The 10,027-nt window shown below is 40.8% G+C and overlaps 1 protein-coding gene across 1 annotated transcript in view; it reads left to right on the plus strand.

Moving 5' to 3' along the window:
- Positions 1–10,027, plus strand: part of LOC103599556 (centromere protein F-like) — a 64,249-nt gene that overhangs the window by 17,236 nt on the left and 36,986 nt on the right. The window contains exons 7-9 of the mRNA XM_008583705.1: positions 4,424–4,549; positions 5,431–5,559; positions 8,749–8,871. Of these exons, the coding sequence (XP_008581927.1) occupies positions 4,424–4,549; positions 5,431–5,559; positions 8,749–8,871 (378 nt within the window). The remainder of the gene's footprint in view (positions 1–4,423; positions 4,550–5,430; positions 5,560–8,748; positions 8,872–10,027) is intronic.

Genomic DNA, 10,027 nt, shown 5'->3' on the forward strand with positions numbered 1-10,027 from the left:
AGCTATTAAAATACTCTATATACATAAAGCTGACAACTTAGATGAAAATACATTCCAATAGTCTGTATTTTCATCTGAGTTGTCAGACTTATATGTATATATATATATAGAGAGAGAGAGAGTTGTTCATTGTATTCCCTTATTCTTTTGATGTTTGTAGTGATATTTCCTATTCATTTCTGATACTGGCGTTTTGTGTCTTTTCTTTTTCTCTTTGCCAGTCTTGCTAGAGATTTGTCAGTTATGTTGATATTTACTGACTTTTCTGAGGAATCAGCTGTTTGGTTCATTGATTTTCTGTTATTTTTTGTTTTCAATTTTATTGATCTCTGTTCTTTGTTATTTCCTTCTGCTTCCTTTAGGTTTATTTTGCTCTCAGAAAAATGTCATTAGATCCTGTTGGTAGATGATGATGTTGAGTTCATTATATCCTTGCTGATTTTCTGTTTAGTTGTTCTATCCATTGTTGAGAAGGATGTTGATGAATCCAACTGTACCTGGGGCTGTATCTGTTTCTCCTTTCCGTTCTTTCAGTTTTTGCTTCACATATTTTGCCGTGTGGTTGGTGCACATGATTGCTATGTCTTGGTGGATTGGCCCTTTTGTTGTATAATGTCCCTTAGTGTTCCTGGTAATTTTTCTTTTATTCTGAAGTCTGCTTTATCTGGTATTAATACAGCCACTCCAGGTTTCTTTGATTAACGTTTGTATGATGTATTTCTTCCTGTTTTTTACTTTCAGCTTGCCTATATCGTTATATTTGAAGTGAGTTTTGTGTAGACAGGATATAGTTGGGTCATGTTCTTTACCTTACTCTTCTACTATCTTTTAATTGGTATATTTAGACCATTTATACTTAATGTAATCATTGATAGGTCATAAATTAAGTCTGCCACTTTAGTTTTTGTTTTCTGTTTCTTTTTCCCCCCTGGCTTTCTGTGGGTTATTTGAACGTTTTTTAGAATTCTGTTTTGATTTATTTACAGTGTTTTTGAGTTAATCTCTTTGTAGAGATTTTATAGTGATCTAGATATTATACCATACATATGCACTTTATCACAGTTTATTGGTGTTGTCAGTTTACCAGCTCTCATAAAATTATAGAAAATTTACCTCTCTTTACATCCTTTTACCCTTTTCCATTTATAATATACAGTCATGTACTGCATAGTGATGTTTTGGTCAATGGATCACATATGGTGGTGGTCCCATAAGACAATTGAGCTGAAAAATTCCTATTGCCTAATAGCCTTTGTAATGACATAATGTTGTAGTGCAATGCATTCCTCATGTGTTTGTAGTGAGGCTGGAAAGGAGCAAAAGGCTATAGTGTGTAGCCTAGGTATGTGGTAGAGTATACCATCTAGGTTTGTGTAAATACACTCTTATGATGTTCGTACAACAACAAAATCGCCTGATGACCCATTTCTCAGAACATACCCCTCCATTAAGCAATGCGTGCCTTTAATTGTCTTAAATGTTTTCCTTACATACATTTAGAGCTACATCAGATAGTGGTATAAGTTTTGCTTCAACTGTCAAACTTATTTTAAAATGAAGAAGAGAAGGAAAGCCTATTACACAAGCGTACTTCAAAAAGCTTGTGGGAAAATTGAATTAAAAGATAATGTGAACCTTTCCATGAATTTTTAAAAGTACCCTCTTCATGTCCTGGGTTTTTATTTGTTCTTGTTGGGAGGAATAGAAAAGTACGTCTATTCCATCTTCCTGGGAGCAGAAGTCAGGTTCTTAAAAATATATTCTGCTAGTACAATGCTTTACATAGAGAAATTCTGGATAAGTATTGATTAGATGTATGAAAGAGCAGTGGATCTTCAATGGGAACTGTGAATTTATTCTCTTCATGTAATCTGAGTTTGTAATAGTAATTCCGTCTTTTAAGTTAGAAGGACTTGGATATGAGCCCTGGCTCTGTCACATCCCAATTGTGTTGCCTTTGGAGCTATTTAACTAAATTCTGGGCCTCAGTTGCCTAACCAATAAAATGGTGTTAATATTAATGCCTGTGTCATAGGGTTGTTGTAAAGACTGAGATAATTTTTGTAAAGACCTTAAGCATAGTACCTGGCACCTTGGGAACTTATAATAATAATATTAGCTATTGTTATCACAGTTTATTATCGGGTTCCTAGTCAATTAAGCCAATTTTTTGTTGCATTTCTGCCAAGCTGGCCTTCCTATGTATAAAAGTTACATTTATAATTTTACATTTTACCTTGTTGGTTTTGGTGAGACAAGCTCACCAAATAAATCCTTGTACTATCTGACATATTTGATGAGGTTTCTTCTCATTAGATCATGAATTAAAATTTTTGACTATGACAGTGCTGAGAACACAGCTCTGGCTTTCTTTCTATTAGATACTTCCCTCCAGGTTCTAAAGACTCCTTTGTCCAATGCTTTCTGGATTCCTTTGTTTCCAGTGAGCTACAAATCCAATCTACCTTTCTCTGTCTTGTCTCTAAGGATAATATGACTTTGTCACGTGTTGCAGAAATAAAATTATGCTATGTTTATTTACGCTGTTTCCTGATCTCCCATTAGAATTATCTATTAAACAAAATGGAGTTAATGTCACAAAAAGAAACACCCTGTTCTTAAGTGAACATACACTGTTTGTAGTATGCGTCTTTTCCAAGTATTTATAAACTGTGTGGGAACCAAGGCTTTGAATTCATGTAGAAACAGAATGTTGGCCTGGCAGCAAACCTGGGGTTCAGCATCCGCATTTCACAGATGAAAAGCTCAGGCTCAGAGAGCTTAAGGGAGAGAGTGCCCAGGGTCATATGCTACATATTTTCAGGGACTTGAGCTCTGGACACTACTTTAGAGTATTATGGAGCATTCATGACACCTAGTGGTCAACCACTCTTATGTGGATTGTGCGTCGCTCATAGCACAATGTCATTTAAAAGAATTTAAAATAAAATATAAATACCTTGTAATGACTCTATTAACCTACTATGTCTTTTAGGAAAGGATTGTTGATTCTGAGATTTAGTGGATTGTTGCAGTTTGAAAGATTGGCAGTAGAGGGCGCCAAGGGTTCATTCATTTACCTTGCCAGGAGGGTTTTGTTTTTTCTTCCTGGGATTTGTCCACCATCAAAATTTTGCACCATAATTTGGGCAGTGATTTTGTCTGAGTTGTTTACTGCTGTATCCCCAGTGCCTAGAACAGTGCTTGACATATAGTAGGTGCTGAATAAATATTTGTATAATTCATATTTATTATTATAAATAATCTCTCTAATACTTTTCCTTGGGCATTTAAAAATTCAAAGACAATGAAGACAATTCAAATACAATGAACAAAGTTGCCCTAATGTCCAAGGCAGTAGATTAATTTGAAGCACTGGCTCAAAATTTTACCTTCTGAATTTGGTATTTTAAAGTTCTGATAGTTGCAATATCATTTAGACATTAGTGACCAGCTTTTGTTACTTAATGATTGGCTACTGACTGGTCTGCTGGCAAAGTATTACATTGTGTTTTATTTTCCTCTGAATTCTCAGGTGAATTTCTAATACTTCTTCAGACTTTGAAGAGTCTCAAGGAAATACACGAGTAGAGATATTTGCCAAATTGTGGCGTATTTCATTTGAAGTAGGGAATTCTTCCCCACCAATATGAAGTTGTCTTAATACTCCCTGGGTCTCTAGAGGCGTTTTGTAGGGCAGTTTAAGGATTTGAGCCCGTGGGAACTGTACAGAGGAATGGGTTTCAACACTTGAAGAATTAAGACCATTTTGTTCCATTCTAATTCTAGAAGAGCATCCTAAATTTTCATGTAGTTGACATTGTAAAAATTATTTCCAGAATAACTGGCTATGTAAAAAGGCAATTGAATGTTCTTTGTGTCGCTTATGGCAGCTTGGTTTAAAAACCGGCTGTGACATTCTCTGGAGTGCTGTTAACCTCCAGACATTTAAAATGGCATAGTGGGAATATTGTGGAAAGAAGCATTTTAAAATTTGAAAATTCCCACAAAATCCATTATGCTTAAAACAGACTGTCATGCGAGGGTGACGGGTACCCTCTGATTCTTTTACTGCCTTCTGTTTGCACAGGTCAGCACCCCTGCACTTTAACCCCTCATTTCCATGCAACACAATCACTAGACACGCTGATCTCTTTTTTCATAGCACAAATTAGGAAGTATTTATTTAAATGGGTTAATGCTTTGCATTCTTGCTAATATTCCCCAAATATAAATTTTATGTGTGCCAAAATAATGAAAGTGGGTTTAGTACTTGGGTAATTGTTTTAAACACAACTTTTTAGGAAATAAAAATGAAACAATGGCAAACTTAAAGTAGATCTAGGGACTAACTTTTCTGAGTCACAAAGTATTTGCCTCTTTACTTGAATGAATTTTGTTTTGTATTGAACATTTTTGTTAGTGTACTGACTTGGAACAAAAACTGAAGAAATTGACCGAAGATTTGAGTTGTCAGCGACAAAATGCCGAAAGTGTCAGATGTTCTCTGGAACAGAAAATCAAGGAAAAAGAAAAGGAGTTTCAAGAGGTAAAGGAAATGGATTTGTGAGGAGGTTGTCCAAAAGGCTCTTGAGGGCTTTCAGTAGTTTGATCATGTGAAGCACGGAGCTGTTTATCTTAATTTGGGAAATTCTATTAGAGGTAATGCTTTGCGAGCAAAAAGTCGCTTGTCTTCCTTCACATTTTCATTTTTGAACTTCCTCCATCTTTCAGTTTTTAATGGAATGAGGGAATTAGGTACCAGAATATTTTTTTAGTCATGTTTTCTGATTTGTTTGAGGTCTGGTACCAAGTGGGAGGGATGATATTTCCTCTCTGGAACCCTCTGCTGTGAAGGAAGCTGCATCACACCCCAGTTGTTCTTAGGCCCGTGGGTTGGTGGCTGACCCAGAATGGCGTTTGTGGTGGGGAAGGAGGATGTCCTTCCACAGCTATCACCACCACTTTGGTTCTTTCAGGTGACTTAGCCTGAAGTATGTCGTACACATTGAGAGATGGTAGTCTTACTAAGAGTGACTGGAAATGTTACTGGGTATCCTGTCGTTGTCACACTTCATCGGGGGCATGTACTCCCTGTCCGTCTGACTTTGAGTCTGTCGTACGTGGTGTATGGCTTTTGATGTTCTGATCCCCTTTTTGAGTGTGTCTGTCCCAGCTGAGTGTGGCCGCCGCGGCTCGGTTCTTCTCTCTCACCTGGTCCTTCAGGATAGAGATGGCTCACTCGGGACCCTTTCCCTCCCCTCTGAGGCCTGGGTTGCATCACTGGGACCGGCGCTCAGGCTGCTCCTGTGACCGCCCTTTGACGGTCGCGTGGCTCCTTGCCCTCTCTGGTGCTGTCGGTACTGCCCGTCAGGGTGCGTGTCACCCCGTGGTCTCCCCTGCTAACTGTCACCGTCCTCTGTGTTGCAGGAGCTGTCCCGGCAGCAGCGGTCCCTCCAGACACTGGACCGAGAGTGCGCGCAGGCAACGGCCAGGCTGGGCCAGGAGCTGCAGCAGGCCCGGAGCGCCCATGGTGCCCTGCAGGCCGAGCTGGACAAGGTGGGTGGCCGTGCTGCCCTCCCCCAAGCCTTTTCCCTGACGCCTGCTTTCCTCCAACACAGATGACACGGGACGCTCTTAATAACGCTCCATCCTCACTTCCCTTCCCCATCACAGTGGAAAGCACACAGGACAGCCTGACTCGGTCCTCTCGTCCAGAGAAAGGGTGGGCTAGGGCTCCAGATCTGGCCTTCTGTGCAGGTCTCTGGTATTCTGGTGGGTCGTGTGACCAGGTGGGTGCTGGCCCAAGTAATTCATGCCCCTGAGTAGTTAAAGCACTGACAGTTGTAATCAGTTTACTTAAGACTCACTGCAAAGGTGACCTCCTCCAGTGTCACAGCTTGCCACACCCATCTGTGATGTCGGCCGGGACGTCTGTTCCGAACCTCAGCCCTGTGTGGACTTGATCTTCTTCGTGCCTGTGCTGTCACACTTCCCATGTGAGCAGCTCAGCTCCAGCTGTTTTTTTTTTTTTTTTAAACCTGCTCCTCCCTTAGTCTTCTTGTCCAGTAAATAGCAGTTCCGTTCTCCACATTGCTTAGGCCAAAAGATCATGTCACCTTCAGGTTTTCTTTTTCCCTCCACCTGAGGCTAGTCCATTAAAACTGTGGACTCTGCCTTTGTTTACACACACACGTGTTTGCATATGTATGTGTATACCTGTACGTGTATATGTTTATGTGTATGATATTTAGTATATTGAAGCATTTTTATGTTAAAATACAAATTCCATATAGAACAAATGTACAACTCAATACATTACTATATGGCACATTCTCTTATGACCGTTGTCTATGTCAGGACATAGAATCTAGTCACCCTTCCTAGAAACTTACCACCAGCTGAGAACACCTCCCTCCCTGCTGAGAATAAACCCAACTGTGATGTCTCTCTTGACATTTTCTACCGAATATAATGATTTTTATTTTTATTTTATTTTTTTAAAGATGACCAGTGAGGGGATCTTAACCCTTGACTTGGTGTTGTCAGCACCACGCTCTCCCAAGTGAGCTGCGGGTTGGCCCTAATGACAATTTTTCATATTCACTTTTTGGGTTCCATACCCTGGTCTCAGCCGCCATCCTCTGTCACCTGGATGACCGTCCTAGCCTTCTCCCTGCTCTCACTGCCTCTATAAATGGGCCCTCCCCTATAAACGGGCCTCCTTCCAGCCTGTTTTCAGCCAGCAGCCACAGTGAGCCTTTTATCGTGGAAGTCAGAGTATGTTGCTCCTCTGCTCGAAACTCTGCAGTCACTCCCCACCTCTCTCAGATGAAAGCCCGGTCCTTCTGCAGGCCTGTAGGCCCCAGGCGGCCTTCCCACCATCCCTCCCGCTCTCCCTCGCTCTGCTTTACACGTGGCTTCTTTCCATGGCTGAGCACGCACCGAGCACATGCCAACGGCTGCCCCCTCTTCCGGGGGTGCTTTCCCCAGAAGGACCTGCAGGGTGAGCGACTTTACTTCTTGAGCTTTCTGTCCTAGTGTCACCTTGCCAATGAAATCGCCTCTGGTCACCACATAATATCCCCACCCTCAAGCACTTCTCTTTCCTTTAGCTTGCTTCATTCTTCTCCATAGCCATATCATCTGACAGATGATACAGTCGTTTGCTTACTTTTACATCATCTTCCTTCTATCACTCAAATCTTGAGGATGGGGTTTTGTCTACAGCATTTAAGCGCTAAATATCTATCATTCTAAAGTGGCAGAACATATGCAGTAGCTCATTCTTTTCTTGGCCCATTCTGCCAAAGCGAGTGACGTATTTTCATTGACTCTTAATGTGTCAGGTATTTACCTGTTGTCAGGGTTAAATTTATTCCCTTAGTGTTTGCTTCTTTCTTTCCTAAAATTAAAGATTTACCATTTAAGTAGAGTCTCTTATTTTATGAAAAATATAGCTTAAAACCCTTAGGCTGGAGATAGAGCAGGACACACCGACTTCTCTTAGTGGAGGAATCAGGGATGAGGGGAGGAGCTGAGGTGGGGCGAGCTGACATTCATCCACCTCTCCCACACACGGAGCTGTCTGGAGTGCTTTCAGATACGTCCGTCTCTATCCAGCTGACTTCTCTTAGTGGAGGAATCAGGGATGAGGGGAGGAGCTGAGGTGGGGCGAGCTGACATTCTTCCACCTCTCCCACACACGGAGCTGTCTGGAGTGCTTTCAGATACGTCCGTCTCTATCCAGCCATCCAAGTTTGGTAAGGGGAAAAAAATCTCCCCTCCCCTTCTCAGGACAAATTCTTATTAACAGTTTAATGGGTGTCCTTCAAGGCCTTTTGAAAAATACATTTACAAACATACGATTGGGGTTTTTTGTTTTTGTCTTAACTAAAATGGAACATTCTTTTGGTATCGTCTGAGGATTGCTGTTATTGGATGTTTGTAGTGTATTTCACCGTCCCCTATTGATGGGTGTTTAGGTTTCAATGTTTTCTCGTTCCTTGCAGCCCTGTTTGTAATACCGCTGGGCCAGGTGTGTTGGTGTGTGTGTGCTCACGTGTCTGTAGGGAAGATTTCTGGATGTGAAATTGGTGGCTTACAGGCACATGTGTTCTAACATTTGATAGATAATGCCAGATTACCCTCAAAAAGGTTGTAGCAGTTTACTGTCCTGCCAGATATAAGAGGCCTGTGTCCTCCCATTCCTGCTGATCAGAGATAGCAGGGTTTTTAAACCTTTGCCAGCTAAGAAGTGAAAAATGTCATATTATCATTGTTTTAATTCACACCCCCTTGTTTACCACTGAAGTTCTTTTAGTAGCCACTTGTGGTTTTTTGTGTATAGTTTTGTTTCTATTCATTGCCCTTTTTAAAAAAACTTTTGTCGTTTCCTAAATTGAATTATAGATGTGCTTTATCCGTTGTATTATGGATATAATTTTTTTATTTGTTACATATATTGAAAATATGTTCTCACAGTCTGTTTTTTATCTCACCTTTTTTTTTTTTTTTTTTGGTTGCTTGTTCATATCTAGTTGTTTCACTTTTTTGTGGTTAAATATTTTTCCTTTGTGGCTTCCTCTCCAAACCCAGTCTCTTCTGTCTCTATATGCCGTTGCCAGGTGATGTCATAGGTTCACATTGTGGTGTTTTAGGTTAGATATTATGTCTCAATCAAAACAGTGATGGTTTGAAAAATAAAGAACATAAAAATGAAACTTTGCCCTTTTTTCCTCTTTGTAGGTCGTATCAGTCAAGCAACAGCTAGAAAAAAGTTGGGAAGAGTCTAAGCAGAAGCTCTGCCGAAGTGAACAGGCATTGCAGGCGAGTCAGGTCCAGGAGGATGAGCTGAGGAGGAGCAGTGAGGTGGGTGAGGAGCAGCGCTGAGGACTTCCCAGCGTCTGCCCAGGACCTTGCTGGCGGGTGCCAGAGAGTTGCTCCGTCACTGGCAGTAGTTTATGGTGACCGTGTGTACTTTTCTGTTTGCAAGAAGTGTTACAAAGTGTTCTGTCTGTAACCCATGATAGAATATAAACATCCCCTATATAATTAATAATATGCATCCAGCAACTGTAGGAAAACATGACTTGTATTAAGAACACATACTCCTTTTTCAAAAGATTCTTTTAGACCACCTGGGAGGTGGAAGGATGGAAGACAGAAAGGAAGAAATTTTCTAAATGGAAATAAACAAAATTGTTAATGGGAAGTATTGTTTAAAATCCTTTTCTGGGTGTCGGTTGCTGAGTCTTCCAATGTATTTGTTTTTTAGCGGCTGGTCAGCATGGGGATCCAAACCCTTGACCTTGGTGTCATCAGCACCCAAGTGAGCTATCTGGCCAGCTCGAGTGACCCAATATTGAAAGCCCATGGAAAGCATAGATTAAAGTAAACAAAAGTAATGCCATGTGTAGAGTTTCTAGCTTCAAAATTCTTATAAAAACGTCAAGTAATTGTAAATTACTCTGGCTTCAAAAGTGAACACTAACCTTTGTGTTCACCATGTGCAAGCACTGGTTGACAGAGTCTTTGGAGATTCACGTTTATCCTACAAAATGGCGGACGAGGGTTCCTAAATGGCTTGGATACAAGGTGTACCCGGATGTTTCTACTGCTAGGATTTTATCCATACATAGTTTAATTTGGCTTCTCTCTGAGTTTATTTAGTGGCCTGGAGTTTATTTTAAAGGGCTTGATTAAGAACCATTTAGGGACAGTTGATAGATTGAAACAATTAGAATAGAGCCATAAATCAACATCGTAATTTTAGGAAGAGGATCGACAGGAGAATCATAGAAGTTTCTTCTCCATCAAACCTCACAGGAAAGAATGTTTTTCCACTTATACTTTAAATGTTCTGTGATCATTTTTCTTTTTTTTTTTTTTTTTGTCTTTTGTCTTTTTCCGTGTCCGACAACGGATCGCAACCCTCAGTGTTGCCCCCGTACTGGACCGGGGACCGGCAACGGGTTTGCAACCCTCGGTGTTGCTCCCGCGCCTCGCTCAGCCAGTGAGCGGGAAC

Source organism: Galeopterus variegatus, unplaced genomic scaffold, assembly GCF_000696425.1.
Source record: "Galeopterus variegatus unplaced genomic scaffold, G_variegatus-3.0.2 Scaffold3006, whole genome shotgun sequence".
NCBI classification, from domain to species: Eukaryota; Metazoa; Chordata; class Mammalia; order Dermoptera; family Cynocephalidae; genus Galeopterus; species Galeopterus variegatus.